Source organism: Equus quagga, chromosome 13 (genome assembly GCF_021613505.1).
Source record: "Equus quagga isolate Etosha38 chromosome 13, UCLA_HA_Equagga_1.0, whole genome shotgun sequence".
Taxonomy (NCBI): Eukaryota; Metazoa; Chordata; class Mammalia; order Perissodactyla; family Equidae; genus Equus; species Equus quagga.
The window spans coordinates 76,093,875-76,112,393 of NC_060279.1; the positions used below are offsets into that span (position 1 = coordinate 76,093,875).

At 52.6% G+C, this 18,519-nt stretch overlaps 1 protein-coding gene across 5 annotated transcripts in view; it reads right to left on the reverse strand.

The window, feature by feature from the left end:
* Positions 1-1,770: 1,770 nt before the first annotated feature.
* The window catches only part of ZDHHC7 (zinc finger DHHC-type palmitoyltransferase 7), a 32,320-nt gene continuing 15,571 nt past the window's right edge, over positions 1,771-18,519 (reverse strand). For 4 of the 5 annotated variants that reach the window (XM_046681578.1, XM_046681581.1, XM_046681582.1 and 1 more), the window contains 5 exons: positions 11,244-11,368; positions 10,955-11,051; positions 10,383-10,464; positions 9,446-9,576; positions 6,870-8,826 (listed from right to left, as the gene is read on the reverse strand). In XM_046681578.1, coding sequence (XP_046537534.1) covers positions 8,650-8,826; positions 9,446-9,576; positions 10,383-10,464; positions 10,955-11,051; positions 11,244-11,368 — 612 coding nt within the window. In that variant the 3' untranslated portion in view covers positions 6,870-8,649. Of the gene's footprint in view, positions 2,205-6,869; positions 8,827-9,445; positions 9,577-10,382; positions 10,465-10,954; positions 11,052-11,243; positions 11,369-18,519 lie in introns of those variants that run through there. The other variant, XR_006891499.1, reaches the window with a different exon arrangement.

The window sequence follows — 18,519 nt, forward strand, 5'->3', positions numbered from 1 at the left end:
GCCACTCAGTCTGAGAGCCACACTGTCCACTGAGTAACCCTCATGGAGGCCGCCTGGTCCCCAAGCTTTCTGGGGCGCTGAGCAGAAGCCCTCACCAGCAGCCTTCAAGGCCACCCAACCAGCAGCTGTGACCCCCTGTGCCCAGATGGCTGGGTCTCACCCAGGCCAGGGCCAGAGAAAGCCATGCGCAGACACCTCCTGGCCACCGGAACCCCCCCCCCCACCGCCCCCTTCCCACATCAGATGCCACCCTGCTCCCACCGTCCTCAGCGTTCCCACCTGAGGGCCCCTAAGAACCCACCAGGAGGGGAATGTCCTTGAAGTCGCTGGTCTTCAGAAGTCCGTCTGCTTTGCTCCCGGGCTTTGGGGAAGATGGCTGGCCCATTCTAAGAAATCGACTTCAGATAAGTCTCCGCCCCACCCGGCCGGTGACCCTTAGTGTATATGTGCGTGTCAACCCCTCAGCACCTTCTCTGAGCCCTGGAGGCTGAGCGTGTGAGCCTGGCCGGCTCTTCTAACCCCAGCATTCTCTGTTTTTAACCAGCTCCAACTCCAAGTTGACGTTAAAGAGACTAAAAGTCACTGCTTATGGTGGGTGTACGGCAACTCACCTAGCCCTTCCCTGCCCCAGGGCCTTTGCACAGCTCTTCCCTCCCCCTCCCCTTCCCAGATTCCTCATTCTCCGTGGGATGTCCACCCTGATGTTCCCTCTCCCAGCTGCTCTGTTCTTGTATAGCACCAATCACAGTACATAATTATACATTTAGTTTCTTATATTCATGTCTATTGAGGGCAGAGGCCTCGCCAGCACACAGTAGGTGTTCAATAAATATTTGTGGACCGACTGGCTGGATGGGACAACTGTGCAGGAATGTTTCTGTGACCCGAGTGTGTGTGGGCACTTGCTGTCTCGTGGCGCCCTCTGGTGGACATTATGCAGACGCCAGGTTGAGGACCAACCCCTTTCTCCTCCCCTTTCAGCCTTCGTCCCCCAGCCCCATGACCCCTGGGACCCGGCCACCATCGGGGACGTGTGTGGGTTTGTGAGGCAGCAGAAACTGGTCCTCCTGGAGTTGTGCAAGCTGCCTCAGGACAACCAGGTGAGTTGAAGTCAGCTAGCATCTCATATTATTATTACTACTACCATCATTATTACTACTAAAAAGCTAATGTTAATGATGTTAACCATAAAATGATGATGTGTGCCACCTCTGGGTCCCTGAGCAACCTCTCCAGTCACCGCCCAAGACCCTGCCCTCTCCCGTGGGTGCCCTCAGCCGTGGACCCTCCCAGGCTCTGACGGGGACAGCGGGGCACGTCCCTGCCATTGACTCAGCTCTGCTACCCGGGCTCGTGTTAGGGCTCTCGGAGGGAGGGTCAAGCGGGTTTGTATTCCGGGCCTAGGAATGCTAAGCTGTGGGCACACCGTCCCAGACACTCAGAAGTCCGTTTGACTCTCAGAGCGGAGCCCAGAGGCTCCCGGCTGGGCCCAGCAGCCACACACGTGCTAGATGCAACGCCGGGGTCCTGGGCTGTGCAGGGACCCACGGGCACAGCCCAGGCTCCGAGGGAGGCGCGGGGCAGCCTGGAAACGACAACAACGAAGGGAAGCTGGAATAGACTTTGCGGCTCGAACCCCAGAACTGAGAACATTATGGAAACAACCTCGGTGAAGGTGTCAGTTTATTTTACGGTTTTGACTTCTTTATTTGTTCAAGGAGAGTTTTTATTATTACTTTTACTGTTTTTAAACTCAGTAATTAAAAAATAAAAACAGGAGTCACTGGATTAGAAAAAGTGGTTTTACTCCAGCCAGAATGGCCGTGTGGAATCCCTGGTCTTCCCTGAGAGGCCCCGGGCGCCTCACGGAACCTCCACAGGCCTCAGTCTCGTGGTCTGTAAAATGGGCAGATCGGCATCTGCCTCGAAGGGCTGCAGTGAGGGTGCAATCAGGTCACATACAGGAGGGCACTTCGGAAAGGAAATATCACAACGGTACCCTGGCGATCAGCGTCACTATGATGATTACCTTGCACTTGGAGCTTTTCTTGGAACTCAAGCGAATTCTCTCGGCCAGAAGAGGAACCCGCTGGTTTGTCAGAGGGCTGGGTGCCACCGCGAGCCTCAGCTGACTTGTGCACACGCGCACGTCGAGCCCTGCCAGCCAGCACACTGAGTTCAACCCTCCCGCACACGGTGGGCACCTGTGAGGAGAGAGGCTGTCAGAGCTGCTGCGCCAGCTTGGGGGTCTCGCCCGTGGCACAGTAAAGCCTGACCGAAGTCAACATAATGCTGTCTTGAATAAGCCGGAGCTTCTGCACCCAAAGGACCACACCCCCTTCAGAGTGGTCCCCGGGAACCTCCCTGCTGACTCGATGGCACCTCCGTGGCTGAACACAGTCCTGCCACTTAAGGGCATGGCCTTCAGAGCGGGACCACTTCCCTCTTCGGGATGGCTGGGGTTGGGGAAACAGGCACGCGCCAGTCCAGGACAGAACGCCAGCGAGAGCCGCACAGCGCTGTGGCGACGCCACCAAACTCTGCGAGCAGGTGGGTGGCCGGCCCCACAGGAACACAATGCTCCCCTCCCACGTGGCACCATGAAGGGGACCGCCCTCCGCTGATGGGATCGCTTTCTGTCAAATAACTGGTAAGAGCTGGTTTTCTCTCAGCCCCATTACTACCCGAATAGTACCAACTTCCAGGCTTTTCTCGTGGAACCGTGAACGGTTCTCAAAAGGAGGAAGTTCTAAAGCGCCCTTTTTACAGCAGACCGTCAACAGTCCCCTCCAGTAGTCTGCTGTCTGGATCAAGTACTTTTTTAAAAAAATCGTTTATTGCACGAACATCTGATGACTTTAAAGTTGAAATTCTCTGAAAGCCTTGTCACCCCGTCCAAACGCATCTGTCTATTTCTCCTTCCTGTGCGTGCGTGCACACGCATAGTCTCAGCACAGGTGTGTCAGTGAGGATCGTCGTCTTCACTTACACAAGTAGATTTCCACGTTGCCAGACGGATGTTTAATACTTTCACTGAGAGCTGCCAGGGGTTAACGAACGCTTCCTGCGCTGGCTGACACTTAGACTTTGCTACTCGAAGTGCGGCCCGCGGACCAGCCCGTCAGTACCATCAGGAGTTGCTTAGAAATGCCGAGTCTCAGGCCACCCCCCGACCAGCTGAATCGGCGTCTGAGTTTTACCAAGATGCCCAGGAATCTGTGTGTACATTACGCTGTGAGGAGCTCTGGTTCAGAGGGTGTAAACTGTCGGAGGTGTGTGAATAGGAGGCCTTTGGACAACATGCCGATACCCTTACTGGAACAAGGCCTGCCAGGGCGTTCAGTTGGGTGGGTTTTCACGTGTGGGATCACCATTAAGAAGACTGTGAGGGGCTTGAGGGTCTCAGGTAAACTTAAGTGCTCATTCCCATCTCAGCTCCAGTCAGCTTTCAAAGTCATGGGTTTTTGGGGGGATGTTCCAGCACTGAAAAAAAAAATCACATCCATACAGCTAAGCATCCACTACCCAACGTGGTCAAGAGAGAGAGCGCCACCACATGGCCCAGCTAGTTTTAGGAACCGTGGGTTGACGGACACGAGAGGGGAGATGGCACATCCCGGTGGCAGTCCCAAGTTTCAGTAGTTGGAACGAAGCGACGTCACTGCTGGTCCGCGCAGTTGTCCAGGGCTACCTGGCATCGCTGTGTTTGCGTTATTGGGAAATGCGCAGCGACCGAGTTCACTCCGGGCCTGGAACCGTGCACATGCTTCTGTGTCTGTCTTTAAAGCTCCTGGAGGTTCATTTGCCCGTAGCAGGCGTGTGAACATGCCTGTTTGGGAGAACTTGTCACCAAATGCTTCCCCTGATCCTGGGCAGGTAGGAGCCCTCATTTCTTCCTTCTCGCACATTCCACTCGAAGTGCTCAATGACGACAATCCAAATGAGGAGACGCAACGAAGGAGGAAGCATAATTAAACCCAAACACTTCGTTTTATTCGAATGTTGCTTCTTTACCAATTTGAGGTCTCAAGTCCCTCCCCCCAAAAAACCTCAGAACAAGAACCTTGTTCCTCAGAACAAGGTATGTGCCACTAAGTCTTAACGGTTGCATTTCCTAGAACATTAAAGTGGACTGTTAGCTCTCCCAGCCCCCACAGCACTGCCCTTGGTGATGCGTCTTTGTGAGCGGTATGCTGTCTCTTCAGCATTTAGTTTTGGTAGGTTTGTTTGTGGAATGTATCCTTTTCCTCTGGGCTATCTAGTTTGCCGGCATGTAACTTCCATGTTGGTCTCTTAGGATCATTTTTCTTTCTGAGCCATCAGTGGTAGTGTCTCCTCTTTCATTTCTCATTTTATTAAAGTCTGCACAGACCTCTAACTAACAGGGAGACAGAATTAATAGTCAAAAACCTCCCAACAAAGAAAAGTCCAGGACCAGATGGCTTCACGGGTGAATTATACCAAACATTTAAGGAAGGATTAATGCCACTCCTTCTCAGACTCTTCCAAAAACCTGAAGAAGTGGGAACACTTCCAAACTCATTTTATGAGGCCGGCATTATCGTGATACCAAAGCCAGACAAAGACACCACAAGAAAAGAAAACTACAGGCCAACATCCCTATGAACACAGATGTAGAAATCCTCAACGACACACTAGCAAACTAAATCCAACAGCACATTAGAAGGCCCACACGCCAGGACCACGTGGGATTTACCCATGGAACGCAAGGATGGTTCCACAAACGAAAGTCAACTAACGTGATACACCACATTAACTGAACAAAGGATAAAAATCACATGGTCATCTCAACAGATGCAAAAAAAGGCAACTGACAAAATTCAACACTCTTTCATGAAAAAACCTCTCAACAAACTAGGAATAGAAGGAAAGTGCCTCAACATAACAAAGGCCATATATGAAAAGCCCACAGTTAACGTCATACTAAACAGTGAAAAACTGAAAGCCTTTCCTTTAAGATCAGGAACAAGGCGAGGGTGCCCACTCTCACCACTTCTATTTACCACAGCACTGGCCGTCCCAGCCAGAGCAGGCAGGTAGAAAATAAAATACAATAAAAAAGAAAGAAAACACACCCAAAGCGGAAAGGAAGAAATAAAACCGTCGCTGTGTACCGATAACACAATCTTATATACTGAAAACTCTAAAGACTCCATCAAAAAAACTGTCTAAATAACTAAAAAACAAACTCAGTAAAGTTGCAGAATACAAAATCAACATGCAAAAATCAGCAGCATTTCTATACTCTAACAACAAACCATCTGAAAAGGAAATTAAACAAGCCCATTTACAAGAACACCAAAAAGAATAAAACACTTAGGAAGAAACTGAACTAAGGAGGTAAAAGACTTGGACACCAAAAACTACAAAACGCTGAGCAAAGAAATTAAGACACCAACGAATGGAAAGATCCCATGTTTGTGTTCTGAAACTTAACATTGTTAAAATATCCATATTACCCAAACCTATCTACAGATTCAATGCAATCCCATCAAAATCCCAATGACATTTTTTACAGAAATAGAAAAACACAATTCTAAAATTCATATGGAAGTACAGAAGACCATGAACACCACCAAATCAGTTTTGAGAAAGAAGAACAAAGCTGGAGGCATCACACTTCCTGATTTCAAAATATATTATAAAGCTACAGTAATCAAAAGAACATGGTACCGGCATAAAGACAAACATACAGACGAATGGAAGAGAGTAGGGAGCCCGGAAACAAACCCACGCATGCGTGGTCGTTCCTTGCAGATCAAAAGCTGGCTCAGCTTTCGGCTGACGGAACCGGGCACAGATCCACCCAACCACCTGACCTTTCCCTGTGTCTTCAGGCTGCCTGTGCTTAAATTATCAGCTGGATAAGGAGCAACACGGTTTTGAATCTGATCCTCAGTCGATCCTGTAGGTGGCTCACCCCTTCCCTGAGGGCACCGGCGGCTGCTTCGGGATCAGTGTGGATTTTACGGGCACGTGGCTGTTCCCGGGTTTTTTACAGGCTACCCCTCAGGACTGAACCGAATCCACATATAATAGAAGACAGGATTTGGCCACCTTCCTATTTGGACAATATTTTCATTTTCCATTTTAATGCAAATATCATAGTTCTACATGATAAGGCTACATAACGTCCTGATAGAAATACCAATAACACGGCAGCAAAATTCTGCAGAGCCACAAACACGAGCCCCAGAGTTGCTGCGGCCCTGGTGTCCGGCTTGGGGACGTGTTTCTGCGTGTCTGAAACGCCAGCGAGCACCTCACAGGACAGGTGTGTGAGACATCCCCGTGCACACGCACCGTCGGTCATCCGTGTAGCTGCCTGTCTTCCCTGCACAGCGCCAAGAGGGCACGGGACCCTCTTCCCGCATCTTTGGGTCCCTGAGGCACAAACATTAGACAAACCTGTTGAATGAAGCTGGAGGTACTTGAGATTCTGGATCGAAGAGAGAGATTTTTTAAATAGTTTTTATTTCAAAATGCACTAACAAAATTAAAGGAATGTTTAGGATAAAGCTACGTATGAAGACAGGCATCAGAAGCATTCAACGTGGATAGGGCAAAGCCGTGCGAGCAATACTTGCATGCCCAGGTCTCCTGTCACTGGCTCTCCAGTGTCCAGAGGCTGTGGACACGGTATAGGAGGGACGGTGACAGCCCGGGACGCGGGTGTCTGTAAGCCGAGGAAAAGCCGTCCCTCGAGAACACACCAAGAAGCCATTAAGAGCCGTGCCACTACACAAATTGTTGGAGAACTGTCAAGTGGTGACTTTATTTCATATAAAAGTTACATTGAAAGGAGAGGCTGAAGAGTCAAGTATACTGGATTTGCACATACTGCCGAGTCACAGGGTTCAACCACTTCAGGAGTTTTATTGATCAACAGGATACACATATTGAAAGCCTCACGGTGAAGCCCAGTCCACTGTCCACCCCAGACGAGAGATGTGCAAATGCATAGGCCGAACAGCCCCCGGAAACGCGCCTGCCCCGGGACCGCCCGCTGGTTCCCTCGGTGCTCTGTCCCTCTGGCTGTGACATGGTCCGTCCCCGCATGGCTCGCACATCTCTGCAGTGACAGTCCATCTCACAAACGCCCTGCGGCCTGTGGACTGGGCCACGACCGCATCACGAGTAGGTCCCTTTGCGGTTTTGCATCAGCAGTGGTGGGAGCCCTGATTGGGACGGGGTCCGGATTAAACACAAAAACAAAGTTCCACAGACGGACAGAAAGGCGTCCGGAACAGGAGGGACGCACGCCCTTCCAGCGCGGGAGGCAGCCTCACAGGAAACCCCGCTCCACCACAGACCGCCTCCTCGTGCGCCCGCAGACGCGTGCCAACCAGGCAAGTTAAGGCAAGTCCCCAGGGAGGGGAGCTGTTGGCTCTCTGGCGGAACGGTGAGCTCCGCACCCAGGGGCCTACCGTATCACCTGTGACACAGGTGGAGACACAACATAAACGATACAAAAGAAAAACTCCCTCAAACAGGCTGCTGCCATCCTGAATATTCTCTGCAACTGAGGCACACAGAGGCGGGGGCTCGGGCCCTGCGGTCCCCTCACTCTCCCAGCGAGGCACAAAGGCCACCGCCATCTCTCGGGATTTCCCCAGGGACACGCCCGCCAAGCTGTGCAGCTTCAAGCTGCACAAGGGCCCAGGTGCCCCGAGGCTCCGCTCTTCTCCCCTGAGCTGCCGTCTGCACGCTGCGAATTTGGCTGGAACAAAAAAAGCCAGTTCCAAGGCCCTCACGCACTCCAGATTTTGAAAATAAAATCAAAACAGGAGGGCAAGAAAGGAGCACACAGGAATGACCGTTCTTTGGATCAAGACACTTTCCGCCGTGCAATACATTCACGGGAAGCCCGGGGGACCCGAGGCAGCTCTCCCCTCTTCCCTGAAACGTCGGTTTCTGAAACAGTCTGCTTGCTGCACACAGCCACCAAATGTCACGTTGCCTCAACAACACTGCCAATTTGAAAACACACATGCACACGCACACACACACAGACACGCACACACACAGACGTGCCGAAAGGGTCAAGAACACCTCTGCGGGGCAGTGGGGAGTGTACCTGAAGCCGCCATCGCTGCTCAGTGCACAGGTCACATTCAGTGCAAAGGGTCAGAGCTAACTGAGACCAACGTGTCCTTGTCTGCCAAAGCCCTTGATCGGCGCTGCGCTACTGGACCACGGAGCCAGCGGGGGCCCCTGAGACCACTGGAGTTCTCGCTCACTGGATTGACGTTTTCTCTTCACGATTGAGAAAAGCAGCTCAGCACAGAGGATTTTAGTAACCCATGGAATAGCCCACACAACTTCTTAGAAAATGCAAATATTCTTAACAAAAGTCCTGACTGTGCAGGAAGATGACGACACTGGGCCCTGCGAGCGGCCGCACGCCCTTCGTTAGTTGTAGAGGTGAGAAGTGATTAGAGCATCATCTGGTTACGAGTTTGGAAATCTGCCATCCGTGACTATAAATATATAAAACTCTGCTTGCTGCAAGCAACTGGTGTGTGTGGTTCCATTTGCCCTATTGGTCACAGACGAGCTGATGATACCCTCTCAGACCCCAATAAATAATTTAAAGTCGGTTGACAAGTTCCAGCATGGCGAGAGGCCTCACACAGAGAACTCGGGGCCTCCTTTTCTGGGTCTCATTTGCAGGCGCCGAAACCGGAAGCCAACAAAGGGATTCATCCAGAGCAGAGACGGGGGCCCCCCAAAGACAGACTTCATCCCTTCCCATCGCAGCCTCCGCTCCCATGTCGGCTTCTCACTTTTCAGTCTCTCAATCTCCTGGAAGCAGAAAGAAAAGCAAGTGGGTGGCAGTGTCTGGAAAAGCCCGACATATAAAGGTTAGCCGAGTGGTTCCAACAGAAAACACCGCCAGACTTTAGAACCCTGTTGCATTTGAGAACCAGGAGGTCAGGTGAAGGGTGGCACCAGCCCCCACGGCCTCCCTGAGCACAGCCAGGCTGCAGCCGCCCAGCAGACCAACATCAGAGATGCGCACAGCCCAGGCAGCCACAGTAGTGGCAGGAGGGGCTGGTCCTCCGGGCCAGGGCACCACCTTTGTTTCATCTCTTACAAATATTCCTCCAGAGCCTGCTGCAGACCCACAGTTCAAAGGCAGGAAGGCAGTGGTTCCCTGCAGCGCGCTCGGCTGCTCTGGGGGCTGGGTGTCCCAGCACTGGGCCTTGGCCTGGCTCTGCTGACTCTCGAATCAAACTGCGCCTTGAATATGCACTGCACATAAGGACAGGATGAGCAAACACAGCGAGCCTGTTGGAGCTTATCAAGACCGCCAATTAACCTGCCGAGTTGACACTCGCACCCCTGGCATGGACGTTAGGGTTTCCCGTTCTCACAAGCTTTCACCTAATACTGAGCAGGCCCAGCAGAGGAGGAAGCATACCGTCTCATCGTTGCATATGGAGTGGATCTGGGTGCCAAACATCACTGCCGTGAAAGTGAAAAACAGAAGACCCTCAAGGCACAGGAAGACCAACAGGATGACAGTGATTGGAGGTGAGAAGTCACTGCATTCTGCGAATGAGACAGAGTTGGCTGTTAGCGGACCTCAGCGCGGAACGCACATCTCGCAGCGCAGGATGTCGGCGTCCGGCTCCCAGAAGAGTGCCCCCAGGGCCGCCCTGGGCCAGCCTCCATGGGAGAAGGTGCGCGTGGAAAAGAGGCACATGCCCTGTGTGGTGGGGGCGCGGGAGGCTGGCCCTTCAAAACTCACACCACCATTTCCTGGTCAGCAGTTTCAAAAGGTTCTGTATTACCTGAGGTTTCTAGAAGACTTCTGTGGATTAAACTGCTTATTAAAATGCAACTAAACCCAGAAAAAGAAGACTCCTGTGTACCTATGCTTGCGAGCAATCCTCAGGTGGGAGGTACCACGGACCGCTCCCCACCCGCCCCTGGGGTGGCCCGAGCCTGTCTGACCGGTCTCACATCCAGGCTGGACAGTCAACGCCCACCTTCACGACACTTGCTGGGGTTCACTCCCGTCCAGTAACGCAAGGATTACTTTGAACAATGCCTAGCTAGCTAACCAGAACACAAACACAAGGTTTGTCTGAACAACACTAATTTCCATCCAGTCTCAGACTACTTAGAAAAAACTACTGACTAAGGAAGAACAATTACCTGCGTGGCTTCATTATACCAGCAAAACAGCAGTGTTAGAACTTACGCATATTATTCTCCAAATAAACATTCAGTTAATTTCTAAAATAACTGGGAGGCTTTCCTTCAAAACTGGAAAGTCAATTCTTCCTTGAAAGCTTTTCCCTTTTCCCCCAAAGGCACGCACTTCTAGGAATGACAGACCCAACCACGCTCACCAGTCCACTGCCCTCGGACACAGGAGATGAACTGGAGGCCACAGAGGATCAGAGCGTGGACTGAAGACAGGGCGATGTACATCTGGAACGGGGGAGAGGCCGGTTAGCAACTCTAAGCGATCATGTGTTTCGAGGAGCAAAGGCCACTTCGTGTTGCGTTTACTCCTCCGTTTCATCTGTCAGTGAGAATTCACGAGGGGAGGAACCGGTCGCAGGTGATACCTGTCTACCCGAGATCACACTGGACCAAGCGAGATACTTTTATAGAAAAATACACAGTTGGGAAATGAGTTCTGATACACTTCAGCAGATCCTACGAACGGCTGTGATTCAAGGTGTCTGAGAGAGAGTTAAACCACAGTGAAACACCTAAAATAACACAAGCAACGCGTCTCTATCTGTTGGACTACTTCCCAGCAGTGACAGCACAGTGTGCACGACAATTTGAACTCCAGAGAAAAGGCTGGAGAGAAACTGGCCTGATGTTAGAGTAAATTTACCCGCTCCAGGCAAGACTCTAGTTAAAGAATTTAAAACTCAATATTAGTCACTGCACAAATGTTTTTACTCACAGTGAAGAGCACAAAAAATCTCTGATTCTTTTCTCCTACACAATTGTTCACCCATGGGCAGTGATGATCCATTTTCCGAATACATCGTTTGCAAATACTGAAAAGGAGAAGTTTGATTTTCAGTACTGCGTGCTCTGAGGAAACCACCCCAGGCCACACGTCCAATACACAGAATGCAACACTGGGAGGGCCGACGAGGGCAGCCTCCCGCGGTGGAGGGCGGAGGGCGGCGGGCGGAGGGCAGCGGGCGGAGGGTGGAGGGCGGCAGGCGGAGGGCGGCGGGCGGCACCTGCAGTGGTGGGCGCGCTCCGGCTTGATGCAGCAGCACTTGGGGCACTTGTAGATCACCTCCCCGGGCTTCAGCTGCAGGCTCTCCATGTACTCTTTCGTTGCATTCCCTTTGGGTACTGCCCCCTGCAGCTCATAAGAAGAATGTATTTCAGTTGGGGAGAAGGAAATATTTTTTGAAAAATCAATAAATGTAGGAATTAGATTTTATGCATCATAATTTGTAATGCTGTGGGTGTCACTTAAAGTCTATTAATATGAAAAATAACTGTCTTAGGCAGGACCAGAAGTTTTATTTTCTATGAAAAATATGCATTAAAATGAACTCTAAATAAATACCTCATTATCCTTCATAAATTCCTTAAGTCACCCGAGTTTTTTCTAACTTAATGCAGGACACACAAGAGGTGAGGTTGGTTTAAGCCGTTCCAATTGCAGGGCAGCTGACTGTCCCCAAAGGGGCCAGCGTGCTCCATCCAGCCTGCTTCCCTCTAAGGGCAGGCTTTACCTGACAGGCGCGCCCCATGTGGTGTTCCTACCAGCTGCGGCAGGGGACACCAAAAAAAACCATCTCAAGAGGACTTTACCTCGGGGGTCTGTGTGTGACGCATCTGCCTCTGCCAACCCAACCAGGAGCATCGCACACACACCTGGACAGTGTGGCTCCGAGCACCTGGCCGCCTGCGCATCAGGCATGGGGCTGCTCCTCCCGGGGCTGGAACAGTGCATTTGTGCACGTGCCCCAGGGCCGGAAGAGCTGGAGAAAGATGAGCCGCGGACAAGTTAGCGAAACGTGAGCTGACGGCAAGAGCAGGGCGCTGACAGTGGCCTTGGGGAACATGGATGCTGGAGGCCTGAGCGGGGCGGTGAGGCCTGATGGGCCCCAACAGGGACAGCCTTGTTCTTGGGGCAGTGGAGATGCGCAACAACAAACACATCTGGAAGACTCTTGTGGTGCTATGGCAGGGTGGACCAGGACAAGTGCCTGACTGGAGTGGATGGGCGTGTTCCAAACGTCTACGGAAGGTCTTAGATGCCGTTCCTCAGCCTCAGGGGGCCTGCACTTCACGCAGAGATGGACATCCTCGAGAAGCAGCCCCCCTGAGCCACTGGGGACAGCAGGGCAGGGGTGCGGGCATGACGAAAGCACAGGGATGGAAGGGCAGGAGCTAATGGTCCCAGGAGACCATGCAGGTGGAAGGTAAGGGGGCGGTCAGGCGCTCCGAGGAGCAGCAGGGGCAGCGCTGGAGCTCCCAGAGCCCGGACGCCGGGTGGACGGCAGAGCCAGATGCACACCTCTGCACGGTGCGCGCCGACACCCAAACCTGAGGACGCTCGGCGAGCGCCTGTGCCGTCTGAGACGGAGGATCACCGGCTCCCAGGCGCCCAGGGAGCCAGATGGGGAGTCCTGTCATCAGCAGGAAGTGAGGCCTCCAGGAGGCACCCTGGGGAAGCGGGGATGGGAGGGGCTGTGGGCAAAACAGGAACCCTCACCCCAACCCTGCACTACAGTGGACTTCCCTCCAAGCCAGTATCAACCGGTCATCACCCACGGGGATGACGTCCCAACACAGGGGAGCTGTTCTGGTCAAGAAGCTTGCGTTTCCTAACAGTCAAACTAGCTCCTTACAGAAGCTAAAAACATTAAAAGATTTAGGGAGCCAGCCCCGTGGCCGAGTGGTTAAATTTGTGTCCTCCACTTCAGCAGCCCGGGTTTGCCAGTTTGGGTCCCAGGAACATACCTCACACGGCTCATCAGGCCATGCTGAGGTGGTGTCCCACACAGAAGAAGTAGAAGGACCTAGAACTATATACAACTATGTACGGGGGCTTCGGGGAGAAGGGAAAGGAGGAAGACTGGAAAAAGATGTCAGCTCAGGCCAATCAGAGAAAAAAAAACTGAAAAGTTAAAGGGTTTAGACTCTTTTGTTTTTGGAAATTTAAACCAGAATGTTAGGTACAACATTTTCTTAATTTACGTACCACAAATTGGAGCCTTTCACATTTCCTCCACCAATCCAGCAGTTTTAACACTGTTAATGCCGTTAAGATTTTATACAATACCCTGACATTGTACGTGCGCTCCTGGTGACAGTTCACCGTTACACATTTCCACGGTGAGAGGACGTGGGCCAGATTTAAAACTCTACACTCCTTCATTTTATGAGACACACATGTACTTTCCATAGTGAAAACGAATGTGACACAGTACACTTCTGGGAAGCAGAACAGCCTGCACGACCATTTTTAAAGAGCTCTCGTAGGACTGGTTACGAGGAAGGATGTGTCTCGAGGGGGCGGCCAATCACCAGGCGGCGTTGAGGGCATTTTCTGGTTCCAGACGTTCCTTTCCGCTGCTCGGAGCCCTGGGCAGGCACGAAGCTCCTCCAGGCCACCGTCTCCTCAGGGCTGCAAGACTGTCTTCCCCAGGCCCCGCAGCCACGACCTACGCTGGGTTCTGAGCCTTCCGAGGCCACCACTACAGGCCAGGTGCCAGGCAGCAGGGCTGGCCTGTGCTCGGCTGGCCCTCCAGCAGCCCACTGCGCACTGTCACCTCCCTGCTCAGCACTGAGGTCCTGCCAGGTCACACCTGGGGCAGACTGCGGGAGGAGCACCTGCTTCCTGGGCACCGGGGGCCGCTCTGCATTCTATCAGAAGAAACCTTGCACACGGCTGGGCCACATCCCTCAAGCTCACCTTCAGATTTTAACCACTTTCAGGGGATGCTTTTGCTAAAACGTGTCTTGCATGTTTCGTACCCCATCTCCCCAAGACTGATCCCCTCCCGGCCCCAGGCCACAGCCATGCCTCCGGGCTGCTTCGTACCCCAAATGGTCCAGCTCCCCTTTGGCATGAAGGCCTCCTCACGGCTTTCTGATTTACTGCTGCCTCTTCTAGCACCCATCTCTCACCCCCTGTCCTCGGCCACCTCTGATCTGCCCTGAAGAAGGAAACCAGAGACCCACGCTTAGGACAAGTGCTCTCACCCAGGTCATACGTCCAGGGAAGTGAAGCTTTGCAAAGTACATTTTCTTGCTTTTTTTCCCCATATCTTTCCATCCTGACCCCCCAACTCCCCGTCATGCAGTCTGGATCCCTGGACCTAAGCAAGGGGCAGTTAGGCAGGGGCCTTTCCCACAGATCTACCTACTAATCGATGGAAAACCGAGGGAATAAGGAGCCTGTGAAAACATGCATAGAGGTGTGAGCTGAAACTCCAGAGTGTGATGAAAGCTACAAGACAAGGGACTGTGTCCCTTCAATTTAAAAAATCCCAAGGCCGAGAGAGAGAGGGGAGCACAGAGACTAAAAACATAAAGGACGAGCCGGCCCTGACAGCCTGGCGGTTACAGTTCAGCATGCTCCACGTCAGCAGCCCGGGTTCGGTTCCTGGGTGCGGAACCACACCACTCATCCGTCAGGAGCCATGCTGTGGCGGCAGCTCACACAGAAGAACCAGAAGGATTTACAACTATGTACAACTGTGTACTGGGGCTTTGCAGGGGGAAATGAAGGAAAAAGGAGGAAGACTGGCAGATGTTAACTTAGGGCAAATCTTCCCCTGCAAAAAAAAAATATATATAAGAGACACAACAACCAATTGCAAAGTATAGACTTTATTTGGATCCTGATTCAAACAAAGAAGAATGCAGAGGAACCGAGACAAGTGAGGAAATCTGGACTCTGCCCAGAATGGCAGTCGGGAAGAGCTCAACTGCTCCACGTGAGCTGCTGGCCCAGCGGCTGCGCTTTCATAGCAGAGCCCTCGCTCCTGAGAGACGCACACAAACACCTACAGATAAAGTCGTTAATGTCTGAGGTTTACTTCCCAGTACTTGGGGTTGGGGGGGAGTGGGTGAGGGTATCGCTGACACAGGACCGACCGTGAGGTGATAAGTGGGTTCAGGATGGTGTTTTCTCCCTACTTCTGTGTATGTTTGAAAGGTCTACAAGAAGTTAACAAAAAAGCAGGGGCTCTGGAGACAGAGGAATCTTGTTCAAGTCCCAGCTTTGTCTCTTAGGAGCTGTGGGGTCTCACTTTCTGCTGTGGACTGACCACCCCCTTTAGGGTGCTGGACGCCTTTGGCAGGGCGCCCAGAACGGGGTGCCCTCACGGGCGCAGGCAGGCGTCTGTGGAGCAGGCTGCTGCTCAGAGGCAGGGCTGTGGTTAGGGCAGCTGCAGGGCAGGCTCTGCGGGCACTGGGGCGGTGAGGGCCGCTGCCCGGTCACTCAGCGGCCCTTCAAGACTTTCAGTTCTCAGTGCGTTTCCAAACGTGAGACGCTGAGGGTCTCACCTCCCAGGAGTGGGGGTTGGGCTTTAACATCAGATCTCGGATCTGTCAAGTGTCACGGACCCGCCTTCCTGCTCCTCACTCAAAGTACTAGTAACTTTCCTCAAGTAACAACAGAAACCAAAGCCAGTCCTGGCAAAGCCTGACTGGTCCTGCTGGTTTAGTAAAATGACATGAGGTCGCAGGGGGTACCTGCCCGCCCTGGGGTGGTGCAATGGCTCTAGTTCAGCCCAGACCGGACCCTGCGATGGGAAAGTCCCGATCTGTGGACAGAAGAAAGCAAACTGGCCAGGGAGAGGACAGAGTGGACGCCTGACCCTGCTGGGCCATGCGGTCCCTCCTTCAGGAATGTGGGTCTGGAACTGAACAACTGCAATTCGGTGTCGTCTGTGAGGCGACCCCTCCTCACCAGCAGGCAGGCAGAGCCAGGGCGGAGAGAAAGACAGAATGCCCGAGGGCCAGAGAAAGCCGGGCGGTCTGGCCTCTCCCCTCCATCTGCCTCCTCGACAGCTTGCACACCCCAATTCCACAGCCTGCCAGGGCCAGACGCCATCTCGCCCTTGGGACCCTCGGCTGCCCTGAGTCTTATTTACACTGACTCCCAGAAGTTTCTGTAACTTGCCCCAGGGTCCTACCATGTGGCATGGCTGAAACAGTGGCATCCAAACGGACAAAGGACTTGATGGACATATCTCCAAAGACATACAAATGGCAAGGATGGAGAAACTGGGACCCTCATGGGCTGCTGGTGGGAATGTAAAATGCTGCAGCCACAGTGGGAAACAGGAAGTTCCTCAAGAAGTTAAATATAGGGTTACTATACGACCCAGCAATTCCACTCCTAGGTATCCACCCAAGAGAAATGAAACACAGGTCCACACCAACACTTGTTCACAAATGTTCACAGCAGCGTTATCCACAAATAGCTAAAAAATGGAAACCACCCAAATGTCCACCAACTGACGATGGTATAAACAAAATGTGGTCTGCCCACACAACGGAGTATTATCCAGCCATGAAAAGGAATGGAGCGCAGACAGTGCTACAGCATGGATGAACCCTGACTCCCTCCTGCAGAGTGAAGGAAGCTGGAAATGAAAGGCCACACAGTGTATGACGCTGTTTACACAAAGAGACCAAACCAGGGAAGTCCAGAGACAAAGTAGATGAGAGGCTGCCAGGAGCAGGGGGGACATGGTGCGGGGGTGGGCAGTGATGGCTAAGGGGTGCAGGGTTTTTTTTTCAGATGACGAAAATGTCTAAATTGATTGTGGTGATGGTTGCACAACTTTAGTGAATACACTAAAAAGCACTGAACTATACACTTTACAAGGATGAATTTTGTGGTATATGAATTAAATTTCAACAGAAAAATGCTGACATCCAAGACCTCAAACTCGTTGAGCCTGGCACCTCCCTCTCGGTGCTCCTGTTCACCATTCTCCATAGCGACCCAACAAGCACAATGAATGCAGCCACCAGGAAGAATGGCAGCCTGCACATACCTTCTCCCCCCCCCTCTCTGCCTCCCCCAGCCCCTGGGGCTTCCTGTAAGAGGACTGAGGCCTTCTCCCAGAGGAGGAGAGGGGATGGGGACAGGAGCTAGACTGCTGAGGACTGTCAGAGGAAACAGACACTCTGAGGAGAGGAGCCTCAGCCTGGCCAATCCTCCTTCCCCCGCGGCCCCACTGCAGTCACCAGGGGCCTTTGTGTGCACGTGGTCCCATCACCAAAGTGCCTAGAGGGATGGACTCAGCCCAGTTTTCAACACCCAGGGAGATGGCCACCGCTAACAAGGCTTGTCCTATAGCGAACATTCGAGTAGAACTTGTTGCTCTGGGACGGTCCCTGTAACTGGGGTTCTCTGTGGCCTGGCACCTGCCTGTGCGGTGTTTCTGCTGCAGCAAAGAGGAGAGGGCATGGAGATGCCGGGGGGCAGGGTTTGGTTCCGAGAGAGAGGCTTTGCTGCTTAAAAGGAAACGAGAAGAGGGCCCTATAAAAGTCTCTGAGGGACTCAGACCGGGTTACGGTCAGAGATCCCACAATCACATGAGGTACAAAGCCACGGGCAGCCTCAGCTTCCGGGTCTGTCCCCTACGTACTGCTCCCAGCTGCCCACCTGGCTGGGTCTGAGATGCTGTCCTCGGCTGAAGACCTCTCCCAGGCAAACAAGGTGACACAGAGAGTAACGGAGGGCAGAGCCCCATGACAGGGACTCACAGCAGAGTCGGAGAAGTCAACGCGTCAGCCACACTCTGTGGACTCGTCAGTGTAATTTATTCTCAGAGGCCTGATCCTATTTATAAAGAAGTTGTACAACAGGGGCCGGCCTGGTGGCTCAGTGGTTAAGCATGTATGTGCGGCTTTGGCAGCCTGGGGTTCGCCGGTTCAGATCCCGGGTGTGGACATGGCACTGCTCGTCAAGCCATGCTGTGGTAGGTGTCCCACATACAAAGTAGAGGAAGATGGGCATGATGTTAGCTCAGGGCCACTCTTCCTCAGCAAAAAGAGCAGTATTGGCAGCAGATGTTAGCTCAGGGCTAATCTTCCTCAAAAAACAAAAAAATTGTACAACAAAACAGTAACTTCTTGGTACTTTTTTAGAGAAAACTTACCAATAGACATAAGCCCAGTACACTTTAATTTACAACTCAGGAGAACTGCACCAGCGATTTCAAACCACTGCTTTAGCTCTGTGGGAAGAACCCTTTTCAGAAGAAGCCCCCTGTGGACTGCTAGCACCTGGCCGTGAACACCTGCCGTGCAGCTTGTGGAGGGCGGGACCCTCTCCCCCCCGGGCCTACAGGCCCCCTCCCCTCTGGGCTCTGCGGCGAGCCAGAATCGACGATCTGGAGGTGACTTCTGGCTGAGCGGCAAGGATGTCTCAAAACCTGAGAAGCAGCCTTAAGCCCAACGTGGAGGTTCCGAATGCAGGCGCCTTTAAGACACCAGGGACTCGGGGCGGTTCACTGGGAGACCCAGCCC